Source organism: Rhinopithecus roxellana, chromosome 1 (assembly GCF_007565055.1).
Source record: "Rhinopithecus roxellana isolate Shanxi Qingling chromosome 1, ASM756505v1, whole genome shotgun sequence".
NCBI lineage: Eukaryota > Metazoa > Chordata > Mammalia > Primates > Cercopithecidae > Rhinopithecus > Rhinopithecus roxellana.
Window position 1 is genome coordinate 130,928,482 of NC_044549.1, and position 25,959 is coordinate 130,954,440.

Below are 25,959 nucleotides of genomic sequence, written 5' to 3' on the forward strand. Positions count from 1 at the left end.
CCCAGGAGGCGGAGCTTGCAATGAGCTGAGATCCGGCCACTGCACTCCAGCCTGGGCGACAGAGCGAGACTCCGTCTCAAAAAAAAAAAGGAAAAAAAAAAAAAAAAGAAAAAAAGAATGAGGCTTGTTCTACCAGATATCAAGACATACTACAAGACTAAAGACTACAGACCAGGCGCGGTGGCTCACCCCTGTAATCCCAGCACTTTGGGAGGCCGAGGTGGGCGAATTGCTTGAGGTCAGGAGTTCCAGACCAGCCTAGCCAACATAGTGAAACCCTAGCTCTACTAAAAATACAAAATAATTTAGCCAAGTGTGGTGACGCTCGCCTGTATCCCAGCTACTCAGGAGTCTGAGACAGGAGAATTGCTTGAACCTGGGAGGCAGAGGTTGCTGTGAGCTGAGATTGTGTCACTGCACTCCAGCCTGGGAGACGAGTGAAACTCTGTCTTAAAAAAAAAAGAGGGGGGCGGACGTGGTGGCTCACGCCTGTAATCCCAACACTTTGGGAGGCCAAGGCGGGCAGATCACGAGGTCAGGAGATCGAGACCATCCTGGCTAACATGGTGAAACCCCGTCTCTACTAAAAATACAAAAAATAACCGGCATGGTGGCGGGAGCCTGTAGTCCCAGCTACTGGGGAGGCTGAGGCAGAAGAATGGCATGAACCCGGGAGGCGGAGCTTGTAGTGAGCCGAGATTGTGCCACTGCACTCCAGGCTGGGCAACAGAGTGAGACTCCATCTCAAAAAAAAAAAAAAGTTCTAATCTACAGTAATCAAAACAGTATGGTATGGGTGTAAGAACAAAGAAACCAAAGGAGAACCTGACGCACAATGTAGTACAAATGAGAACATCATGTGCGCAAATGTGGCATCACCATCACTGAAGAGAGGACAGATTGTTTCATAGGTAATGCTGGAAAAACTGGCTCATTATATGGAGAAAAATGAAAACCATGTTCCTATACAGCAGTGCCTACAGGGTGAATTCTGGATGGATTAAAGACCTCAATAAAAATGAAATGATACTATTAATATAAAACAATGGTGTAGAAAATCTCTGTCACCTGGGGTGGGGAAGGACTCAAAGCTTCAAAGGAACAAATTATTCTTGCAAAACATCGATAATTTGTATTAGATAAAAATTATGTATTTCTTCTCTACAGGAAACGTGTTAATTACAAAGGGAAAAATAGTAATTTACAGGGTAAAAACCTGGCAGACACCACCTTAACCAAGTAATCGAAGTTAACATCAGCAGTAATGGGACAAATTGGCATCACATGCCTCCTGATAAGATGCACTGAGAAGGAACAGCGTCATTTCCGTGGTGTTCCTGACAAAAATTCATAGCCCCAATCTAATCATGAGAAAACACCAGACTAGCCCAAATTAATAAATGCCCTGTACTCTTCCAAAATGTCCAGGTCATGAAAGATAAAGAAAAACTAAAGAATTGTTCCAAATAAAATGACGTCTAAATAGATGTAACAACTAAATGCAATATAGGATCCTGAATTGGATCCTGAACCAATAAAACATTGTTTTTTTGTTTGTTTGTTTTAAATAAGAGTCTCATTCTATCCCCCAGGCTCCAGGCTTATTCTACCCTCTAGGCCCCAGTGCAGCGGCCGGATCTCGGCTCACTGCAACCTCCGCCTTCCCGATTCAAGTGATTCTCCTGCTTCTGCCTCCCGAGTAGCTAGGATTATAGGCGTGTGCCACCACGCCCAGCTAATTTTTGTATTTTTAGTAGAGACGGAGTTTCACCATGTTGGCCAGGCTGGTCTCAAACTCCTGATCTCAGATGATCCGCCTGCCTCGGCCTCCTGAAGTGCTGGGATTACAGCATGAGCCACTGCGCCCAGCCGTTTATATTTTTCTATAAAGAAAATTGGGCTGGATACAGTGGCTCATGCCTATAATCCCAGCACTTTGAGAGGCTGAGATGGGAGGATTGCTTGAGTCCAGAAGTTCAAGATTGCAATGAGCTATAATCAATATTGAGCATACAGAAAAATGGAAATACAGAACAAATAACTTTTTTACCCCACGAACCATTTACAAGTAAGTAGCCAATCGCATGCTCTATCACTCTTGAATGCTTCAGTATATTTCCTGCAAACATTCTCCTACATAGCCACAGCACAACCATCAAAATCAAGACATTAACCTAGATATATCTCTACCATCTAATCCTCAAACCTCACTCCAGTTTTGTTTAGTATCTCAATAAATTAAGTTAAATTGAAAAAAAAATTGGCTGGGTGCAGTGGCTCATGCCTGTAATTCTAGCACTTTGGGAGGCTGAGGCGGGCAGATCACGAGGTCAAGAGATCGAGATCATCCTGGCCAACATGGTGAAACCCCGTCCCTACTAAAAATACAAAAATTAGCTGGGCATGGTGGCGTGTGCCTGTAGTCGAGCTACTAGGGAGGCTGAGGCAGGTGAATAGCTTAAACCTGGGAGTTGGAGTTTGCAGTGAGCTGAGATCCCACCACTCCACTTTAGCCTGGTGACAGAACGAGACTCGGTCTCAACAACAACAACAAAAAAAATTGGCTGGGAGTGGTGGCTTACTCCTGTAATCCCAACACTTTGAGAGGGCCAAGGCTGGCGGATCACCTGAGGTCAGGAGTTCAAGACCAGGCCAACATGGTGAAACCCTGTCTCTACTAAAAATGAAAAAATTAGCTGAGTGTGGTGGTGCTTGAACCTGGGAGGTGGAGGTTGCAGTGAGCCGAGATCTCCCATCGCACCTCAGCCTGGGTGACAGGCAAGACTCTGTATCCAAATAAATAAATAAATAAATAAATAAAATAAAAATAAAAAGTCCTGGCTGGGCATTATATCTCTCGCCTGTAATAAGAGTCCTAGGCTCATCCTGTAATGTATCTCTCAGGCTTTCCACCAGGGAGCCTTGATACCTTATGGTAGAGAATGGTATTTAGAAGCCAAGATCTGGGGCTGGGCGCTGTGGCTCATGCCTGTAATCCCAGCACTTTGGGAGGCTGAGGCGGGCAGATCACAAGGTCAGGAGTTCAAGACCAGCCCAGACAAATGGTGAAACCCCATCTCTACTAAAAATACAAAAAATTAGCTGGGCATGGTGGTGGGCGCCTGTAATCTCAGCTACTCGGAAGGCTGAAGCAGGTGAATTGCTTGAACCCAGGAGACAGATGTTGCAGTGAGCTGACACAGTGCCACTGCACTCCAGCCTGGGTGACTGAGTGAGACTTTGTCTCAAAAAAAAAAAAGAACCCAAGATCTGGATGCTGGGTGTGCTCATTGAGAGGGGCGTAGGTGTTACTTCTCCAAGACCCTCTCAATGGACAGAGCTGGGACAGAGCTTACACATACACCTAAATCTGTATTTATTTCTATATGTACCTCTTTGTGTTGAAAATCATCAGTTCACACCAGTGTCTCCATTTTTGATCCAGCACCACAGAATTCATTCTAGTTTTCTTCGTTCTATATTTGTAATTTTTTCTCCACCCATGAGAATCTTGGCTCTCATGTTCCTTCATTCGTTTACTTCTAGATCAGTCTCCTGTCACTGCTCACGCTTCCACACTCAGTGCCCTCCTCACTTTGTTCAGTCTTGGGTTGCTTTCCCTGCCACCTACAATAAATGATGAATGCCCTCTGCATCCCAGCCTTGCCAAACACCCTGCCCTGGCCCTTCCTTTCTCAGCAATGCCCTCCTTGAGCCCTTCCTGGGCTGTGACTCTCCACACCGGGCATCACCCCCACCCCATTGCTGCAGGTTCATGCTGCTGAGTCTCTGATGCCCTGGTACCAGGCCATACATGGATGTCTTCACCTTGCTCAGGCTCTGACACTCACACTGGGTAACCTTCCTACAGAAATGCCCTCCTCAGGGCTGGACATCCTGCTCTGAAATACCAAGGGAGCCCCCAATCCTCGTGCAGACACCTAACCCCATTCTTCTCCACCTAATGGAGTCAGGACTGAATTACTCAGGAATGGAGGGGAAAAATGAAGAAGAAAAAGTGGACCTTTTTTAATTTTCAAAAATCCAACCAGTGTGCTAATGGCTTTTATAAAAAACAAAACAAAAACAAAATCAGGAGAAAACCTTACCGGAAATTAGCCAGTAGCAGAAATACACAACTAATATATTCAGTGGCAACCTGGGTGACAGCAATCTGAGAGACTTGAGAGGGAGAGAGAGAGAGAGAAGGAGGGAGAGAGGATGCAAAACAAGTACTTGCCATAGTCTTTCTTCCAAAGGAGCTGCACCAGCTGTTCCAACGCAAAGAACCACACACAGCACCATTAATTGTACAAGTACTTCTATGGACTTGCCGGTATATAGACCCATAAGGCCAGAGAAATGCAGCTATGGAGACCTAAGAATATTCCTTTCCACATACTTTTGAGTATTGCCATTGTGTTCCTGGCTCCATGCTGGCCCCACAAGGGATTCAAAGATGAATCAGACAGGGCCTTTTGTCTTACAACTTGTATGCAGAGGATGCTCCTTTAAGGCCACAGGTGACCAGTTCACCGAGGGTGGTGGAACCAAAGTGCCATGGGAAGTCAGAGGAGGAGGGGGAGAGACTACTCAGGAGGAAGGGGTTTCTTTTTTGGCAAGTTTTAATTTTTTTAGAGATGGGGTCTTTCTGTGTTGCCCAGGCTGATCTCAAATTCCTGGCCTCAAGCAATCCTCCCACCTTGGCCTCCCAAAGTGCTGGGATTACAGGTGTGAGCTACCATGCCAATCCTAATTTTGCCTTTTCTATGGGGTTGAATGTATTTTGCTGCACAAAATTTGTCTGTATGTTCACTGTCCGAGAAACATAGGATCTCCAGTGCTTAACAAGCTTCAGGGAAAACAACACTGTGAGAGAGAGAGAGAAAGAGAGAGAGAGAGATAGAGATAAAGATGGACTGGTAGCGAGGAGGGGAGAAAGAGAGATGATTTCACAATTCCTAGCATGGTAATTTCCCTAAACAAGATTTCTAAGACACTGTAGAAAAATAAAGCTACTGTATATAATGAGCAAAAGTTCAAGAAAGTTTTTGTTTTCTTTTTTGAGACAGAGTCTCACTCTGTCGCCCAGGCTGGAGTGTAGTGGCAGGATCTTGGCTCACTGCAACCTCCGTCTCCCAAGTTCAAGCAATTCTCATGCCTCAGCCTTCCCAGCAGCTGGGATTACAGGCATGTGCCACCACGCCCAGCTAATTTTTGTATTTTTACTAGAGATGTGATTTCACCATATTGGCCAGGCTGGTCTCGAATTTCTGACCTCAAATGATCCATCCACCTTGACCTCCCAAAATGCTGGGATTACAGCTGTCAGCCACCTCATCTGGCCTCAAGAAAGTTTTTAAAAAGTGTGAATGAGGAGCCGAGATCATGCTATTGCACTCCAGCCTGGGTGACAGAGTGAGACTTCGTCTCAAAAAAAAAAAAAAAAAAAAAAAAAAAAAAAAGGTGTGAATGAGAATGTTTTGAATGAGAGTGTCACTGTGTTGCCTAGGGTGGCCTTGAACTCCTGGGCTTAAGCGATTCTCCCACCCCAGTCTCCCAAGGTGCTGGGACTACAGGTGTGAGCCACCACACCCGGCCTCTTTTCTTTTCTTCCCCCCAGCCCCCCTCCCCTTTTTTATTTTTTTAACAGAGTCTCATTCTATCGCCCAGGCAGGAGTGCAGTGGCACAATTTTGGCTCACTGCAACCTCCGGCTCCCAGGTTCAAGTGATCCTCCTGCCTCAGCCTCCCAAGCAGCTGGGGTTACAGGCGTGTACCACCATGCCCAGCTAATTTTTGTATTTTTAGTAGAGATAGGGCTTCACCATGTTGCCCAGGCTGGTCTTAAACTCCTGACCTCAGGTGATCCACCCACCTTGGCCTCCCAAAGTGATGGAACTGTAGGCATGAGCCACCGCACCCAGTCCACATTTATTTTCTTGAAGTTGGTATTAGATAACTTGAGTTGACAACTGTGATTATTTAAGGCTGATCAGAAACCGTGATTAGTATTATGTTGATGAAATTTTTATGGAAAATAATTGTTATTTAACAAATTAGGTTTGTTTCATAGATAAAATCTTTTGAAACATAGTATGCCCCAGGAAGGCTGCTCAGACGTGACCTTCAGAGGTCACAGCACAGAGCACCAGGTCCCTCTACCTCATGTCCCCAGTGTCCATGTGGTTGGGGTGTCTCGCTGTGCTAAGTGGACATGCTTGAGCTTTGGGCCCAAGGTGACCTTAGTTCAAGCTCCAACTCAGAGTCTTACTAGCTGGGCAGAACTGAGCAAACATTCATTTATGTAACTTCTCTGGGTCTCCATTTTCTCTTTTATAAAATGGGGATAAGTCCAGGTGTGGTGGCTCATGCCTGTAATCCCAGCACTTTGGGAGGCCAAGGCAGGAGGATCGCTAGAGATCAGGTGTTTGAAACCAGCCTGGGTAACATGGCAAAACCCCGTCTCTTCAAAAAATACAAAAGTTAGCCAGGCACGGTGGTGTGTGCCTGCAGTCCCAGCTACTCGGCAGGCTGAGGTGGGAGGATTGCTTGAATCATAGGTTAAGGCTATTCAGTGAGCCAAGATTGCGCCACTGCACTCCAGCCTGGTGGAGAAAGTGAGACTTTGTCTCAAAAAAAAGGGCGGGGTATAAATCGTACCTCATTGGCTTGTTGTAAGGATTAAATGAGTTAATTCATGTTAAATGTTTAGAACAATGCTTTGTACAGAGTGCTTGTGTTATTATTGGATCAAGCTAAGGGGTTCTATCTTATACTGGTGAAACTCAGAAAGAGACTGATATGTAAGCTACATGCCAGTTTATTAATTCATCATTAGAAACGCAGCTGACAGATGGCCTGAAAGTCCATCTTCCTAAGTCAGCACATCCTCTGTGGGTGGGAAGTTATACCAGAAGCCGAGTCATAAGCCAAAGGAGCCACGCGAGAGTGGAATGCAGTTAGGGAAGGAGAAGGAACTCAGGGGCTGATAGTGTCAAGCTCTGATAGACTGAGGCACCCAGGGCCTTGCCCAGTCTTGCTCACGGGACAAGTCACTAGATAGGGTCTGCCTCCTCCAAGGCAGGGCTGGGGATCCCGTGACCAAAGCTCGCTCTGTCACACCCTTCCTCATTGCAGGATCCCATCACACCTCACGTGTTCTTCCAATCACTGTGTTCTTCTTTGGCTTATTGTGCACTAGTCAACCTGATGGTTCTTTTTTTTTTGAGATGGAGTCTCGCTCTGTCGCCCAGGCTGGGGTGCAGTGTTGCAATCTTGGCTCACTGCAGCCTCCACCTCCCGGGTTCACGCCATTCTCCTGCCTCAGCCTCCCGAGTAGCTGGGACTACAGGCTCCCGCCACCACGCCCAGCTAATTTTTTTGTATTTTTAGTAGAGATGGGGTTTCACCGTGTTAGCCAGGATGGTCTTGATTTCCTGACCTCGTGATCCGCCTGCCTCGGCCTCCCAAAGTGCTGGGATTACAGGCGTGAGCCACTGTGCCCGGCCAACCTGATATTTCTTAAATGTGCCCCCAACCTGACACCACCAAAGCACTATTTACAATATCTTGAATGACTTCTACATCTCAACCACTATCTGTAGGTTCTCACTAGTTTTACTCTAATATAACTCTACTCCCACGTTCTGGGTATGCCATACTTGTATTCTCACTGCAGAGTTCATGGTTGAGGAAGAGTACTGGATCTTTGGTGGGAAGGAGGTTCAGAATGACCACACTTGGGCCAGGTGTGGTGGTTCACGCCTGTAATCCCAACACTTTGGGAGGCCAAGATGGGTGGATCACCCGAGGTCAGGAGTTTGAGATCATCCTGGCCAACATGGTGAAAGCTGTCTTTACTAAAAGTACAAAAATTAGCTGGTCACGGTGGTGCACACCTATAATCCCAGCTATTTGGGAGGCTGAGGCAAGAGAATTGCTTGAACCTGGGAGTTGGAGGTTGCAGTGAGCTGAGATCCCGCCACTGCACTCCAGCCTGGGCAACAGAGTGAGACTGTCTCAAAAAAATAAAAATAAAAATAAAAGAATGACCACACTCAAGGTCCCTAATAGTCAAGAAACACCTGGACCCTACACTGATGGAGAGTCACCAACCTGGAACAAGGTAGAAAGAACCAGAAGTATGTGTATGTGTGTGTGTGCATGTGTGTGCAGTGGGGGCAACCAAGAAGGGTTTTTTTCTGGGCCCAAGGAAACAAAGTTGGAGGTGAGGATATCTGTTCATTTTGACTGAGGCACTATGACTAACTATGGCCATGCCTCGGTAACCATGGGGGATTGGTTTCAGGACCTCTTGCAGGTATCAAAATTTGTGAATGCGCCACACTACCTGACTTCAAACTATACAACAAGGCTACAGAACCAAAATAGCATGATACGTACCAAAACAGAGATACAGACCAATGGAACAGAACAGAGCCCTCAGAAATAATACTGCACATCTACAACCATCTGATCTTTGACAAACCTGACAAAAACAAGAAATGGGGAAAGGATTCCCTATTTAATAAATGGTGCTGGGAAAACTGGCTAGCCATATGTAGAAAGCTGAAACTGGATCCCTTCCTTACACCTTATACAAAATTAATTCAAGATGGATTAATGACTTAAATATCAGACCTAAAGCCATAAAAACCCTAGAAGAAAATGTAGGCAATACCATTCAGGACAGAGGCATGGGCAAGGACTTCATGACTAAAACAACAAAAGCAATGGCAACAAAAGCCAAAATAGACAAATGGGATCTAATTAAACTAAAGAGCTTCTGTACAGCAAAAGAAACTACCATCAGAGTGAACAGGCAACCTACAGAATGGGAGAAAATTTTTGCAATCTACTCATCTGACAAAGGGCTAATATCCAGAATCTACAAAGAACTCAAACAAATTTACAAGAAAAAATCAAACAACCCCATCAAAAAGTGGGCAAAGGATATGAACAGACACTTCTCAAAAGAAGACATTTATGCAGCCAACAGACACATGAAAAAATGCTCATCATCACTGGCCATCAGAGAAATGCAAATCAAAACCACAATGAGATACCATCTCACACCAGTTAGAATGGCAATCATTAAAAAGTAGGAAACAACAGGTGCTGGAGAGGATGTGGAGAAATAGGAACACTTTTACACTGTAAACTAGTTCAACCATTGTGGAAGACAGTGATCATGGCTCACTGCAACCTCCGCCTCCTGGGTTCAAGCCATTCTCCTGCCTCAGCCTCCCGAGTTGCTGGGATTACAGGTGCACGCCACCATGCCCAGTTAATTTTTGTATTTTTTTTTTTTTTTTTGAGATGGAGTCTTGCTCTGTCACCCAGGCTGGAGTGCAGTGGCCAGATCTCAGCTCACTGCAAGCTCCGCCTCTCCGGTTTACGCCATTCTCCTGCCTTAGCCTCCTGAGTAGCTGGGACTACAGGCGCCCACCACCTCGCCTGGCTAGTTTTTTTTGTATTTTTTAGTAGAGACGGGGTTTCATGGGTTAGCCAGGATGGTCTCGATCTCCTGACCTCGTGAACCACCCGTCTCAGCCTCCCAAAGTGCTGGGATTACAGGCTTGAGCCACCGCGCCCGGCCTAATTTTTGTATTTTTAGTAGAGACAGGATTTCCCCATGTTGGCCAGTCTGGTCTTGAACTCCTGACCTTGTGATCTGCCTGCCTTGGCCTCCCAAAGTGCTGGGATTACAGGTGTAAGCCACCACGCTCAGCCTTTTTCTGGAATTTTTTCTATCCATGGTTGGTTGAATCCATGGATGTGAAAATCATGTATGTGGAGGTCTGACCCTACAGTGGTTCTCAGCCACAGAGCATTACAATCAATATCTCACTAAAAATCAACAGAGTAGTGAGGGGCTCAACAAATACTAACAGTCATCGTAATGGCTAATACTTACTGAACTGCTGGAAACCATAATGAGAATTTTGCCTGCATTATCTTTTTTAAAAAAATTATTTTTCTTTCTTTCAAATAGAGACAACAGGGTCTCACTATGTTGCCCAGGCTTGTCCTGAACTCCTGGGCTCAAGCAATCTGCCTGCCTCAGCCTCCCAAAGTGCTGGGATTACAGGTGTGAGCCACTATGCCTGGCCTGCTTGTATTGTCTTATTTAATATTCACCATAATTCTTCAATGCAGGGACTATTATTATTCCCACTTTATAGATCAGGAAACTGAAATGCAGAGAGGCTTAATTTGCCAAGGTCACACAACTATTACATAGTAGAATCCAGACTCAAATGCAGTTCTTTCTGACTCCAGAGTGGGCTCCCTAATTGACAAATTAAAAACAAATTAAATCAGATTCACTATCACTCCCTCTCATTTTGGGTTCAAAATACTTCCTTAAAAGGATAGAAGGGCATGTCCCTGGTGTGCTCAAAGGCATGAGGGACATGAGAATGTCACCCATTGCATGAATAACCCCACAGGGGGCTCAAAACAAATTTGAGACCAGTTGATCTGGATGTAAAAAGGCTGGGACCCAGATACCGGGGTTCCTGCCCCATCTCTGCACCTACAGAGGTATTTAAACCAAGGAAAACATCTTTCTGTCCCAAACTCCTCGTGTTGTTTTTTGAGATGGAGTCTTGCTCTGTCACCCAGGCTGGAGTGCAGTGGTGCGATCTCGGCTCACTGAAACCTCTGCCTCCCAGGTTCAAGCGATTCTCGTGCCTCAGCCTCCCAAGTAGCTGAGATTACAGGTGCCTGCCGCCACATCTGGCTTTTGAGAGGACCAAAAGAAAAGGTTCGGAGGCCAGGCACGGTGGCTCACGCCTGTAATCCCACCACTTTGGGAAGCTGAGGCAGGTGGATCACTTGAGCAAAGGAGTTTGAGACCAGCCTAGCCAACATAGCGAAACCCCATCTCCACTAAAAATTTAAAAAAGTTAGCTGGGTGTGGTGGTGCACACCTATAATCCCAGCTACTTGGGAGGCTGAGGCATGAGAATCACTTGAACCCAGGAGATGGAGGTTGCAGTGAGTTGAGATCGAGTCACCATACTCCAGCCAGCCTGGGCAACAGAATGAGACCTTGTCTCAAAAAAAAAAAGGTTTGAGAAAGCATTTCCCAGTGTTAAAAATGCTGTAGTATGGGCTGACGAATATTTATTCTAATTTAGAGTTTCACAGGTTTCTCTACATACAGTAAAACAGAAATCATTCCCAAACTACCTATTTATTTAACATAAAGAAAAAAGAAACCTAGAATTACTGACAGGACATGATCTATACATATTATTAGAATGGGCTTCAATTGCATGGTGATTTCTGCCTCATGCCATGGGAATAAGTGGGTGCCAGGCAGAGCCTCATACAGCACTCCTATGTGCATGCTTTTTCCCCCCCTCACATCTGAGCAGTCAGAGTGTATGCTTACTTATTTTTATTTTTTGAGACGGAGTCTCGCTCTGTCACCCAGGCTGGAGTGCAGTGGCACAATCTTGCCTCACTGCAACCTCAGCCTTCCTGTTTCAAGCAATTCTTCTGCCTCAGCCTCCTGAGTAGCTGGGATTACAGGTGCCCGCCACCACACCCAGCTAATTTTTTATATTTTTAATAGACAGTTAATAGTTAATTTTTAATAGTTAATAGTTAATAGATAGATGGTAGTTTCACCATGTTGGCCAGGCTGGTCTCGAACTCCTAACCTCAAGTGATCTGCCTGCTTCAGCCTCCCAAAGTGCTGAGATTACAGGCGTGAGCCACTGTGCCTGGCCTTATTTTTTAGAGACGGAGACTTGTTCTGTTGCCCAGGTTGGAAGAGGTGCTGACACCATAGCTCACCGCAGCCTTGGGTTCAAGTGGTCCTCCTGCCCCTGCCTCTTGAATAGCTAGGACTACAGTTGTGTGCCACCACACCCAGCTACGTGCATGCTTTCTGATGCCTGGTTCAGCAGACATGGAGGCTATGGGGGCTGTCTTGGGGTGATTCAGGCCTGAGGATGGCCTGGAATATTTATGTGCATGTGTGTAAGCATGTGTCTCAAGGAGGCTCCAGGCTGCTGACCCCAGAGCCAACTCTTTTCTTATGAAATAACACCTCTTAGATCCATAAGACTCTACAAAAACTTTTATTCTGTCTACACAGGACCTTGTCTCATTCAATCCTTCCACTTACCGAAAGAAGCAGGCAAGACAAACTGTTATGCCCATTAGAATGCTTTACTCCAGGAGAGGTGCACTTGCCTAAGATCATCAGCTGTAGAGCTGGGCTAATCCCAGTGCATGACTCTTCCACGAATTGTGTGTTAATTATTTATTTATCGAGACAGGGTCTTGGTCTGTCCCCCAGACTGTAGTACAGTGGCATGATCACAGCTCACTGCAGCCTCAACCTCCTGGGCTAAAGTGATCCTCCCACCTCAGCCCCACAAGTAGCTGGGACTACAGGCACACACCCTCATACCTGGCTAATTTTTCTATCTTTTTTAGAGACGAGGTTTTGCCATGTTGCCCAGGCTGGTCTTGAACTCCTGGGCTCAACTGATCCGCCCACGTTGGCCTTCCAAAGTGCTGGAATTACAGGTGTGAGCCACCGTGCCCAGCCCCATTTATTTCACTAACAACTAACTACTCACTGAGCACCTAGCATGTGTCAGCCACTGTCCCAGGAACTCCTACTTACTGGCTTGCTCTCCTGAGAGAAGTATGTTCAAGCTCCCTGTCCCTGCCACTAAGAACAAGTTTTAAGTGATGGAATTAACAAGCCATCACTCTTCTGCACATTAAGGTACTGGTGGCAGCATAGTGTGGCAGTTAAGACCTGTGCTCCTCAGCCGGGTGCGGTGGCTCACGCCTGTAATCCCAGCACTCTGGGAGGCCAATGCGGGTGGATCACCTGAGGTCAGGAGCTCGAGACCAGCCTGGCCAATATGGTGAATCCCCATCTCTACTAAAAATACAAAAATTAGCTGGGCGTGGTGGTGCATGCCTGTAGTCCCAGCTACTCAGGAGGCTGAGGCAGGAGAATCCCTTGAACCTGGGAGGTGGAGGTTGCAGTAAGCCAAGATTGAGCTACTGCACTCCAGCCTGGGTGACAGTGAGACTCTGTCACTCTCTCTCTCTCACACACACACACACATACATACACACAACCAGCTGTGCTCCAGAGTCAGACTGGCCTGGAGTCCCAGTCCTGCCATCCAGTATGTCAATTCCCTGTATTTCCTCAGGTACAAAACAAGGGTATAATAATTATGCCAGTCATATAGGGCTGTTGTGAGGATTGACTAATATACGTAACACAATTACAACCCTGCCATTACACAGTAAGAGCCCAGTAAATATGAACTGTTACGATTTTAAAGTTCCTTAGCATTGTCTTGAAACAAGGGGAAGTTTAAAAAAAAAAAAAAAAAAAAAGGCCCTGGCTGAGCATGGTGGCTCACACTGGTAACTCCATCACCACGGGAGGCCAAGGTAAGTGGATCACTGGAGGCTAGGATTTCAAGACCAGCCTAGGCAACATAGAGACCCTGTTCCTACAAAAAAAATTTAAAAATTAGCAGGGCGCAATGCTGCATGCCTGTGGTCCCAGCTACTGGAGAGTCTGAGGCTGGAGTGAGCTATAATTTTGCCACCACACTCCAACCAGGGCCACAGAGTGAGATCCTGTCTCAAAAAAAGGCTCTTTTAAGGCTGGGCGCAGTGGCTGATGCCTGTAATCCCAGCACTTTGGGAGGCTGAGGCAGGCAGATCACCTGAGGTCAGGAGTTGGAGACCAGCCTGGCCAACATGGTGAAACCCTGCCTCTACTGAAAATACAAAAATTAGCCGGGCATGGTGGCAGGCACTTGTAATCCCAGCTACTCAGGAGGCTGAGGCAGGAGAATCGCTTGAACCCAGCAGAGGTTGCAGTGAGCTGAGATTGTGCCACTGCACTCCAGCCTGGGTGACAGAGTGAGACTCCGTCTCAAAAAACAAACAAAAAAAGTCCTCTCCCCAGGCCATGCTCCTGGGGGCAGCTGGCACCCAAAGGCCGAGCACCTGATCAGAATGGAAGCCTGACCACCTGCCCTGACTTAGGACGTCCTAACTCTGCAGGGCTGAGCCGGCTGAGGCGCACACGGCTTGCATTGCTGCTCAACTTCTCTCTGCTCCAGTCTTTCTCCTGGGCCTGCTTTCCTGGGTGTTGATTCCAGGAGCAACCCCAATAAATGCCCTGTATGTTGGCCTCCCCAAGCTGCTTCCCAGGGCACCCAACCTGTGACAGGCACAGCAGATGCAGAGACGAGTAAGCCATGGTCTGGCCTTTGAGAATGTCATGGCCAAGTGGGAACTGCAATCTCACGCAGCTCACTGGGGTGAGCACAAAGTGCAAGCAGCCCAGTTGGAGGGGCTGGAATTGAGGGAGTCCAGGCCCTACTGGGGATCAGACAGGTTGCCTGTGAAGGTGTTGGTGAGTGTGGTCTGGCCAGGAGAAACAGGGAGCCCAGGATTTCAGTGATGATTCTGTGCACTGAGGCCTAATGTCAGCAGAGCAGCTCCAGAGTCAGCAGCTGTGGAAAGACAGCCCCCCAACTAAGTGGGGTTTGCGAGTGAAGAGGAGGCTGCCATGGTGTGCAGTTCAGAGTGAGCAGGAGTGAGCTCCCACTCTTCCACGCCAGGTTCCTCTCTCCCTTCTCTGTCCTGTGCTTTCCGAAATGGAGCTGGCTGACACCGCATTTTCCATCCTTCAAAACAACTATCTTCTGCTGATTCCCCTCTCACCTCCAAAAGCTAGGCCTTTCTCAGCTGCTCCAGTTCCTTGGTCCAGCCTCTCTGAAGTCCTGCAGCACCAGCTCACGTTGTCATACATGCAGGCTGCTCACACAACTTTCATGGAATCATAAAATTGGAAGCCATCCTGGAGGCCCACCTAGTGCTGCCTCCTGCCCCAGGGAGGGCCCTTCTCTAAAGCAGGGCTGAACAGTCCCACTGACTGGGAATTCTCAGAAGACAGCCTGAGTTAGTCAAGTTTTCCATCCTTTGAGCCCAAACTGATCTGTCTCTGGAGTCACTCAGTGAAATATCACTTCTTTTCCCATATGATAGTCCTTCAAATCAGATGGTCACACAAGAGTCACTTTTTTGAGTGCTTATATATTGTTGTTAGCAAATCCTCACAATAGTCCTATAAAGAAACCAGGTAGGTGTTCAGAAAAGTTGAGGAATTTGTTGTGGTTACCTTCTGCTACCAGCTGTGGTTATTTCTGTTACCAGCAATAGAGCTGAGATCTGATACTAGACTCCAACTCCAGTGCTCTTGAAGCACAAAAGCAGATTTGGTGTCATTTCCAAGGACTCTATAAAAAGTTGAGAGAACTCCTTTGGGGTTCACCATTGGTGAAGGGCTCAGAGGCTGAAAGCCTGGTGAGCAGGCAGGCATGATCCTATAATGGATGGCTCCCTGATACACTCACCTGTGGGTCTGAAGTTGGAAGAGAATTATGAGGGTTGTGAGCAAGCTCTCTGCAGTGCTGAGCTAAGGGTGCCCATGGCCACAGACATGGGAGGAAGGATGCCAAGGAGGCAGGCACATCAGTGGTCCTTCTGCCAGCTTTACCAGTCCACAGAGCCTTGCCGTCTTTATCTTGCTTTAACCCCTGAAACAGGGCTCTCTCCCCAGCGACCCACACCATGCTACCCTCAGCAGCTCAGAGTTAAGATTCTCTGGTCAAGCTTTTTTTTTTTCTTGAGACGGAGTCTCGCTCTGTCACCCAGGCTGGAGTGCGATGGCACAATCTCAGCTCACTGCAACCTCTGTCTCCCAAATTTAAGCTATTCCCCTGCCTCAGCTTCCTAAGTAGCTGGGACGTCAGGTATGTGCCATCACACCCGGCTAATTTTTGTATTTTTAGTAGAGATGGGGCCTCCCCATGTTGGCCTAGCTGGTCTTGAACTCCTGACCTCAGGTGACCCACCCACCTCGGCCTCCCGAAGTGCTGGGATTACAGGCGTGAGCCACTGCTCCTGGCCTGGTTGAGCTTTTTGACTACAGTCTGCGTGAAGGCAGCAAGTGCTTTCTGCTGACTGGTTCCTTTGTTGTCACTGAGAGCAAAGCAGTATGTCCGTTTAATTTTTTTCTTTTGAGAGAAGTGGTCTCACTAAGTTTCCCAGGCTGGCCTCAAACTCCTGGGTTCAAGCAATCCTCCCACCTCAGCCTCAGCAATAGCTGGGACTACAGGTGTGCACCACTGTGCTCAGCTCAAATGTCTCCATTTTAACGTCCTCTGCATAATAATTACATACAACGGCTAACTCCTCAAGAAATAATATTTATAAATGATATTCTGTTCAACATCTCTCCCCTCTTAAAGATTGCTTAATTTGAAAACAAAGCGTTCTATGTCTTCCTGTTAGACCCTGTCCTAAATTCCCTATTTCCCAGGCCCCTCCTATATGGTTAGAGGAAATACAAAGAACATGCAATCACCTAAGCAAAGTGAGGACAAAGACAGTTTCTCTTCAGCGCTGAGTCTAGAGAGCAGAGAAGCAGGGCAAGCCGGAGCCAGATACCACTGGAGAAAGTAGCCAGCCACGTGTGAGACCAGGTTACAGAATCAGTTCAACTGCTCATCAGCGGGGGCTGTGGTGGCAGAACCCAAGACCCCTTCAGCTGAGGCTGAGCCCAGGCTAGGGCTAACAGCACCGCAGTGATGCCAATACACTGCCCTTCATTCCACTGGCTCAGCCCACCCCAAGGCCAGGCAGGCTGATGACCTCCATGCCCCAGCAGCTTGACAATGTCTCTTCTAGAGGCAAGGCTGGTGCTGCCATTGCTTCCTCCACGTGAGTGAAACAAGTGCCATAGGAAAAGGCCAATCCGAGAGTCCACAGCCCTCAACAGGAGACAACCACTGCCCAGGGAGCAGCAGACATGAGGCAAAGGAGACGCAGGGAGACATTTAATTTACATAGCAGCCACTTGGGGTCCAGTCAGAGCTGGGGCAGTGGGGAAACCTATAACCCCAGAGGGTACCCCCAGACCCCCGGCCCCCGGGAGACCAGTCCTCACCAACCCTTGGATGGGCTCCCAAGGTTGTGCAGAAGATGCTCCAGTCAAAAGGAGAGAGACATTTGGGAATAAGGCTGTCCCCAAGTTGGGGGAAGTCCACGGCCTGGAGTTGGTGGCCTATGTGGTGGCCCAGGGGTCTGAGAGACCAGTTCATGTCCTGGGCGAGTCCTCAGCCTGGTAGCCCTAAAGGAAGCCTTCACGGCGGAACTGTTCCTGGAGGAGGGCGCGGTACTGGTCAAATCCTCCTTCCACGCGGGTGACGCCGCCTCCTTCACACACCCATAACTCCCGGCACACCAGCCTGATAAAGCGTTCATTGTGGGACACCAGAATCACGCCACCCTGAAAGACAGGAGAGCAGGAGGTGCTGAGGGGGACACGAGAGGCACCGAGGCCTGGGGAGGAGTGGGCAGGGTGAAGGCACACTCACCCTGAAACTGTTGAGGGCACGGCCCAGAGCCTCGATGGTCTCCATGTCCAGGTGGTTTGTGGGTTCATCCAGAATGTAGAAGTTGGGGCTGGAAGGCAGAACCCAGGAAGGTAGGCAGTGAAGGGGTGCGGTGAGAGAAAATAAAGCCTTCTGATACAGTTTTCTACTGGGCAAGAAGGGGAAATGGGAGGGGAAGAGCTCTAGAAAATGAGGCCTCACCAGGGCATAGTCATCTGAGCAAAGGCCACTCGGCTCTTCTGGCCCCCAGACAAGCTGGCAACAGGGCGCATAGCCAGTTCTCCGGAGATGCCATACCGACCCAGCTGGTGACGGTACTCCTCCTCAGGTCGCCCTGGAAAAGGACTCCCCAGATCAGGTGGCTTCTTGGCCCAACTCCCTCCCTCCAGCCACACCTCCAAGTCCCCATGTCCTTCCATCTAGGCTTGGGAGGGCTGCTCTGCACTCACCCCAAGGCAAGTCTAGCTGCCGGGGTCAGTCTCATCCCTCTTTCCCCCACTCAAATCCCCAACTCACCAGGAAACTTGCGTGCCAGCAGTTCCACAGCACTGACGTTTAGGTCCAACTGCTCCACGTGGTGCTGGCTGAAATACCCAATCTTCAGATTCCTGAAGGCAGAAACCGAGGTGGTAAAGCAGACAAAGGCAACAGCCATGAAGGAGCGCAGGAAGCATGGGTGCCTGCAAGTGTGCTCATTGAGGCGGGGGGGGGGCCTGACCTGTGAGCATGTCTGATGCCCCGAACAGGTGCCAGGTCCCCCATAAGCAGCTTCAGCATGGTAGACTTCCCGGCCCCATTCTCTCCAACCTTAAGAAACGTGAAAACGTCATACAGTGTGTGCCAGAAAAATAAATACTGTAAGTTCTCACTCATATATGGGCACTAAAAAATGTTTAGCATATAGAAGTAGAGAGTAGAGTTCTGGTTACTAGAGGCTGGGAAGGGTAAGCGGGGAGGAGGGGAGTTGAGAGAAGGGATCGGGAGAGGTTGGTTAACCAAAACAAAATTGTAGCTAGATAGGAGGAATGGAGGAATAAGTTAAAGGGTTCTACAGCACTGCAGGGATGCTACAGTTCACAATGACTGATTGTACATTTTTAAAAAGCTAGATGATTTTGAATGTTCCCAACATAAAGTGATAAATGTTTATGGTGAATATGCTAATTATCCTGATTCAAACATTACACATGTATGGAAATATCACTCTGTACCCCGTAAACATGTATAATTATGTATCAATAAAAAGAGCACTGCTGTGTGTAACACAGAAGGGAAGGAAATTAGAAGGGGTCTCAAGCAGTCCCCAGTCCCAATGACTCCTTCAACAACCAAAAAAATACTTTTAAGGACTCTAGCCGGGCGCAGTGGCTCATGCCTGTAATCCCAGCACTTTGGGAGGCCTAGGCAAGCAAATCATTTGAGGTCAGGAGTTTGAGACCAGCCTCGCCAACATGGTCAAACGCTGTCTCTGCTAAAAATACAAAAAATAAGTTGGGCATGGTGGCGGGTGCCTGTAATCTCAGCTACTCATGAGGCTGAGGGAGAATTGTTTGAACCCAGGAGGCGGAAGTTGCAGTGAGCCAAGATCGTGCCATAGAAATCCAGCCTGGGCAACAGGGCGGGACTCTGTCTCAAAAAAAAAAAAAAGAAAAGAAAAGAAAAATACATGTACTAAGGGGATCAATACTTGAGTATTTGCTAAGTGCTGGGGGGGACTTACTTCTCCCAATACCATCCCAGGCAGATGCCAGCACCATCTTAAGGATTAGGAAGCTGCTTGGTAACCAAGCTAGGAAATGGTATAGTCAAGATCCGAAGTCTGACCCTGAAGCCCATGCTGTCTCCTCAATGTCTCAAGATTTAGAAAACTCAGAACTAAGATCAATAAGGTAAAGCACTACTTTAAGTATTTTTAAAACACTATATACCAGGCTCTTCCTCCCTGAAGAGCAGCGCTGTGCAGCCAGAGGACAGGGCTAGTATAAGTCCTGCCAAGTCCTTAGCCCAGGTCCTCTCTCCTGTTCCATGGACCTCATCCCTTTACAGCTTGAGGATCTGGGCCAATCCACACCACACACTGTGACAGGAGACTCCCAGCTCACAGCACAGAGAAACAGCAGCCATACCACACAGATGCGAGACTCGAGATCAGCAGACACGGATAGGCGACTGAAGATGACGTGCTTCGGATCATAGTAGAAATCCACCTCATCTAGCTGCAGAATTGGTGGCGAGAACTTCTCAAACCCATCAGGGAATCTGCAGGAGGTAGGGGTGAGGATGTGGGGGCAGTTGGAAGCAAGCAATTCCCCACCAGCCCCACTGGCCCAGCACTTACTTCATTACGACCTCTGATTCCTTGTCCACAGGCTTCAGCTCAGGCCTGGGGGAAGAGATCAGGTAGACTAGATTTATGACTTAAAAAAACAACTTCCTATACAAGTAATATATGTTCAGAGAAAACTTAGAAAGGGCTTATACTCCTACCACTCAGGTATCATTACTTTAGAGTACACTGTTCTCATTTACTGCATGCTAAAAAATAGAATTAGGCTTTTTGTGACTTTTTACCCCCAGTTACTATATTGTGATGTTTCCATGTTGCAAACATCTAAGCCTTATGATTTTAAGCTTCCTGCCAGCACTTATAGAAAGGGCACTTCAAGGTTAAACTCCCAGTGCACATTGTCATTGGTTATTAAGGAAATGCAAATCAAAACCACAATGAGCTATCACTTCACAGCCACTAGGATGGCTAAAACTAAAAAAACAAACAGTCAATAACAGTGTTGCCAAAGACGTGAAGAAATCGGAACTCTCATTCCTTGCTGGTAGGAATGCAAAATGATGTTGCTGCTGTAGAAAACAGTTTGACAGTTCCTCAAAACATTAATGTGGAATTGCCATGTAACCCAGCAATTCTGAGCCTAGATATGCACCCAAGCAAGCTGAAAACATATGACCACACAAAAATTTGTACACCAGTGTCCACAGCAACATTACTCATAATTACCAAAATGGAAACAACCCAAATGTCCCCTAATGACTCAATAAACAAAATGTTGTATATTCACACAATAGATTATCCAGCCACGAAAAGAAATGAAGCTCTGGCCGGGCGCGGTGGCTCAAGCCTGTAATCCCAGCACTTTGGGAGGCCGAGACGGGCGGATCACGAGGTCAGGAGATCGAGACCATCCTGACTAACACGGTGAAACCCCGTCTCTACTAAAAAATACAAAAACTAGCCGGGCGAGGTGGCGGGCGCCTGTAGTCCCAGCTACTCGGGAGGCTGAGGCAGGAGAATGGCGTAAACCCGGGAGGCGGAGCTTGCAGTGAGCTGAGATCCGGCCACTGCACTCCAGTCTGGGCGACAGAGCGAGACTCCGCCTCAAAAAAAGAAAAAAAAAAAAAAAAAAAAAAAAAAAAAGAAATGAAGCTCTGATGCACACTACAACATGGATGAGCCTCACACATGATGCCAGGTGAAAGACGCCAGGCACAAAGGTCACATACTGTACGATTCCATTTATATGAAACGCCCAGAATAAGCAGATACATAGAAGCAGAAACAGGAAGTAAATTAGTGGTTGCCACGTGCTAGTCAAGATTAGCCTTCCAAGAACAATGTGGAATACTCTGCCTCCCAGCAGAGGAGGAAGTCACAGGTGGCTTCTAGCGAAGGGGAGACCTGGAATGGTAGGGCAAGGGTGGCCTGCAAATAAGGAAGGAGACCAAGAGAACAGGAGTCAGGGCCCGGCCAAGGATGCTGTACTCACAGCTTCTCCAGCATCTTGAGTTTACTCTGCACTTGAGAGGCCCTGTTGGCATTGTAGCGAAACCGGTCAATGAAAACCTGCAGGTGGAAGAGTGCAGGCACTGGTCAAACTCCCCAACATCCCCCACTCTGGAACCCCTGGGATGGGACCCCTAGCCCTGCCAGGCCCCACACCTGGATGTGCTGGCGATACTGCTGCTGTGCCTCGTATTCACGCTGCTGGTTGAGCAGCCGCTCCTGCTTACTCTTGATGAAGGTCTCAAAGTCTCCCCGGTAACCATCTAGCCGCTGGCTGTGCAGGTGGATGATGTCCGTGGCGATGGCATTCAAGAAGTTGCGGTCGTGGGAGACGACTAGGATTGTGGAGGGCCATGTCTGAGGGGTCACAGGACAGCAGGCCCAGTTTGGGAGGGCAGTCAGTTCTCAGGCCCCCAGGTATCTTGGAGGCCGACCTTTCCCAACCCACTCCAGCAACCACAGGCACTCACCTGCAGGTAATTCTCCAGCCACAGTATGGCCCTGACATCCAGCATGTTTGTAGGTTCTGGAGAAGGAGGGGAGCACACACTTGGGATTGAAGGGCTGGAGAACTAGGAATGTGGATGCTACCACCCCCGTCCATCCTAAAGTCAGGGTACCCCATTTCAAACTCACCATCTAACAGCAGAAGATCTGGCCTATGAAAAAGAATACACCGCATGAGGTTTTCGGTCAGCAACTCATGCCACTTCTCAAGAGCTAAGACCAATCTTCCACAGGGATCCATACACTGGCCCAGAAGACTCACCTAGCAAATAGGGCCCGGGCCAGGGCCAGCCTCATCCTCCAGCCACCTGAGAACTCCCTAAAGAATGATGGAGCCACATTAGGGGTGGGTGTTCATCAGGGCAGGAAGCGGCTGAGACAACAGGGTTCAAAGCCAAGAATGGCAAGGGTCACTCACCGGGTGGGCTGCTGCTGCATTTTAGGGGTAAAGCCAAGCCCAGCGAGAATGACTGACGCCCTAGTAGAGAAGAAATTGAAAAACTCAGTTGGAACAGTCCACAGAAGGGAAAGGAAATCTGAAGGAAGGAGGGGGAGCTTTAAATACCTAGCAGGTGCCTTGTCAGCCTCAATCTCCTCCAGTTTGGCATAGATTTCTGCCAGCTCTGCAGCTTCAGAGCCCTCTGCCCTGGAGGGAGGAGAAACAGCAATTGGCCTAAGTGGGGGCAGTCCAGGAGGATGTCCTGCACCCTATACCATTGGAAAGAAGGCCATTGGCTACCTTGTGGCTGGAAGAGGAAGAGAATACAGGAAGGATTTGCACAGTGCTCATTACCTTGGGCACTATGGAAATGGGCACTGTGGAAAGAACAAGGGCTTCTCAGTCCCAGAGTGCCAAGTTCTAAGCTCTGCTGATTACTAGGATGGACATGCAAATTATGGATTGTTCCAGGATGGCAGGCACTCTGTGAGGGACAGCAGCTGCTGGTTGCTCCCTAGCCGGAAGCCCTCACCTGCCAGCAGCAATCTGGGCACTGAGCTCCCGCTCCCGCCGTAGCAAATCCTCTCGCACACTGTCACTCTCCAGCACACTCTGCAGGGCAGGAGTGTCATCTCCAGCAACCTCTTGCTCAACGTGCAGCAGGGAAATGTGGGCTGGAACCCGCAGACTCCGGGTGGCTAGCATCTTCAGTAACGTTGTCTTCCCCAACCCATTCCGCCCCACCAGCCCATAACGGCGGCCCCATGCCAGGTTCACATCTGCTCCAGCCAGCAATACTCTGCAGGAGTGGAGAAAGGAGACCAAAGATGCTCTAGAAATAGGTGCACAGCAAGTTTAATGACAAACCTCACATTGTTTGTAGCCCCGTTTCATCTCTCCAAATTCTCCTCTGATTAGAAAAAGAAAGCCAACCCCGTCACCACTATCCCCTCACCTATCGCCAAAAGACACATCAAAGTTCTCAATTCGCACATCATAGGATTTGTTCTTGCCAGATGATTCCAGCCGACTCTCTTTTCTGCTGCCTGCCTGGCTGGCTGATGCCTCTTCTAAGACTCTTTAAAGGGAGAAATGGACAGCTCTTAGTGCTCCCCACCACCTTCTGTCCAGGCAAAAACTGCTCCGCTCTCTTCTGAGCCATGCTTCCCCCACTCACAGAGGGTTGCTGGTCTTGAGCGTGTCCTTCTCTGAGCGCTTCTCCTGCTTTGCCTTAAGTCGAGCCTCGGCCTTCTCCAACTTCTTTGCATTCACTGTCTAAGGGTCCAAACACATTGACTTCACTCTAGGGTGTAGGCTCAGAAAGGAACCCCAAGAGAGAACATCTTGAGTAAACCCTCTTAACTTACCCATGATGAACAGACTCAAAGGCTCAGGGAAAGACATAGTCAGAAATCCCCCAAAAAGATACTCCAATTAGACAGTCAACTCCCAACCCCATCACAGACACAGTCCCCTCCCTTGCTTCCTCCTCCTCACCGAGGACTGTTCCCTCTTTAGCAGTCCTGGAAGTTTGGTTCCACAGTCTGTAAGCGATAAGAAAAGCAGTCACCTTCTCCCTGAGGGAAGGGAAACTAACACTTTGAGTGACTAATATGAACCAGGCACAGACACAGACGTTTTCTATAAAGCCTTATAATCCTGCAGATAGATGGCTATTATCTTCCCTGCACTAAAACAAAACAAAAACAAACAAAACAAACAAAAAACTCACATAAAAGGATAAAGAGGCATAGACGAGGCTGGGGAAGGTAACTCTTACAAGATCATGCAGCTGGTTAGTAAGTTGCAAAATTGGGGGTGAAAGCAAGTCTGCCCAGCTCCAGGCTCTTATGCTTCCTACCACACCCAAGAGCTGGGAGAACCCTCCAACCTCCTCCCCATCCCCATCATGGGGTCTTTTGCCTTCTGGGAAGACATCAACTAGCTCCTACAACCCTGTCCTGTGGAAAAGACGTAGGAGCCCTAAGCTGCAGGGAGCAGATGGTTGGGGGCGGAGAAAAGGACAGGAGGGCAGTTAGTTCAACCTCCCCTCACTCTCACCGTAGTTCTCTGTTATCTTTGACAACTGGATGGGAGAGTCCAGTAGCACCTGGCTATTTCCCTGGCTCTGTGGCTCAGCCCTATGTGGGTAGGGATAGAAAGCGCAGTTAGGAGTTGAGGGAAAAGCTCTATGGCCATCAGATCTTCTTCCCCCACCTCTTGTCTCCGGACCGTTCGCCGCCCTTTCGCCCCCATCAACCCGTACTCCCTGGCACATACAGGCGCAGAGTGTTGTACATGCGCTGGCACACGGCCCTGATGCCCGCGTCATCCTTGCTGTCCCCGGACACCTCTTGCAATAGTTCCCCCACAGCTTCCACCAGGTCATCCACAGACTCGAAGTCCGCGCTGCCGCTGTGCAAGACGCCTGAGCAGGGCGTGGTAGAACGAGGAAGGTATCGGGTAGGGTGGACACACAAGCAGCTTCAGTCCCCAGACAGAGGCCCCACTCCAGGCTCCAGACCCAACCGGCCCCCGGGACAAGAGGTCATGCAGAGGAGAGGCCTGGCAACAGTCCCAGGCACGACGCTCGCTTAGACTTTCCCCCAACATCCACTTCGGTCTCCTCAGCCGGCCGATTCAGTTCTGCTTACCCGTCACGTAGTCGAAGACTTGTCCGTCAATTTCGGGGAACTCGCTCCGCAGGATTTCGGCGCAAGTCGCCATGTTCCAGTCAGGAGCCCGTCCGCGCAGTCGCTGTGAGACCCCGGCCTAGGCCCGCCCCCTGCCTTGCCCCCGAAAGCTCGCCCTTCCTTGCAAGGCGCATGCGTAGCGGTGACGCAAGAAAAGGAGCGGCGTGCGCGGAGCCCGGTGGGCGGGGCGAACGGGGCCTTGAGGAGAGGCGCCGAGTCTGCGCCGGAGCCGCTCTCTCTGCGCGTGCGCGACGCCTTTTCCGCTGAAAGATTAGCCACATGTGCGGTTCTTGCTGCCTTCTGGGAGGTGGAGTTTTCGGAGCGAGGGGTGGGGTGGGAGCTCAAGGTTTATCAGGGCCGCGAGGCACCGGTGGTCTGGCGGATGGGAGCCTCCCAAGAGGCAAGCGGCTGATAAAGTATTTTGGCTTTGCCAGGTTTTATGCGCTCCCCCGAGGCGCGTCTGCTGCTGCTGCTGCTGCGCACCCAGCCAGGTCCATTTTGGAGCCCGCCCAGAGCTTTGCTGACTCACCCCGGTCCCTCTCAGAAGCCCCCTGCTCAGTGCTTTGCTTCGTGGGTCCCCACACCCTACGGGCTCCTCAGCCTGGTTGCCAGCGCCACCCGCCTCCCCGCCGCGACCTGCCTCTTCACACTTAATTCAGCCGACCTTTGTGAATGAAGCCAATTCAGTTCTTCCACCACCCCAGGGCACGACCAAATCCACCGCCAAAGGGCAAGAAAACCAGGACAATGTGGCCTGTATAAATTATTCCTTACGTACACCCAAAGCAGACTTCTCCGCACTCAGTAAATGCTAGTAAAAGGCTATTTCCTTTCACTGATTCCCTCAGGAAGTTAGGAATTTCCTCCAAAATGACGCTACTGCTTTACATTTAAAACGTAAATATTCCTCCGATGGTTTTCTAAAAGTGGCACCGAAAATTACATTACCCATTCACCTCTTTGGATTAAACACTGCCATCATGAGGAATCAATCCGGATACTGAACCATTTTACAGGAAATATAGGTAAAGAGGAATATGTTAAGTGACTTCTT

The 25,959-nt window shown here is 48.7% G+C and overlaps 1 protein-coding gene across 4 annotated transcripts; it reads right to left on the minus strand.

The window, feature by feature from the left end:
- Positions 1–16,451: 16,451 nt before the first annotated feature.
- ABCF3 (ATP binding cassette subfamily F member 3) lies at positions 16,452–25,120 on the minus strand. 4 transcript variants are annotated; one of them, XM_010366192.2, is made up of 21 exons: positions 24,867–25,120; positions 24,493–24,640; positions 24,274–24,353; positions 23,710–23,756; positions 23,390–23,487; positions 23,168–23,290; positions 22,745–23,011; positions 22,339–22,419; positions 22,192–22,251; positions 22,036–22,092; positions 21,903–21,925; positions 21,737–21,792; positions 21,423–21,623; positions 21,250–21,326; positions 19,809–19,853; positions 19,597–19,729; positions 18,189–18,277; positions 17,987–18,078; positions 17,672–17,804; positions 17,453–17,540; positions 16,896–17,364 (listed from the first exon to the last, which is right to left on the minus strand). In XM_010366192.2, exons 1-21 carry the CDS (start codon positions 24,937–24,939, stop codon positions 17,206–17,208), a joined length of 2,130 nt encoding a protein of 709 aa, XP_010364494.1. In that variant the 5' UTR covers positions 24,940–25,120; the 3' UTR covers positions 16,896–17,205. The 4 variants fall into 4 exon arrangements, with proteins under 4 accessions (XP_030787195.1, XP_030787184.1, XP_010364494.1 ...); XM_030931332.1 differs by having other exon boundaries at positions 16,898–17,364; positions 23,710–23,789; positions 24,867–25,073; XM_030931324.1 differs by having other exon boundaries at positions 16,891–17,364; positions 24,274–24,640; positions 24,867–24,959.
- Between the last annotated feature and the right edge of the window lie 839 nt (positions 25,121–25,959).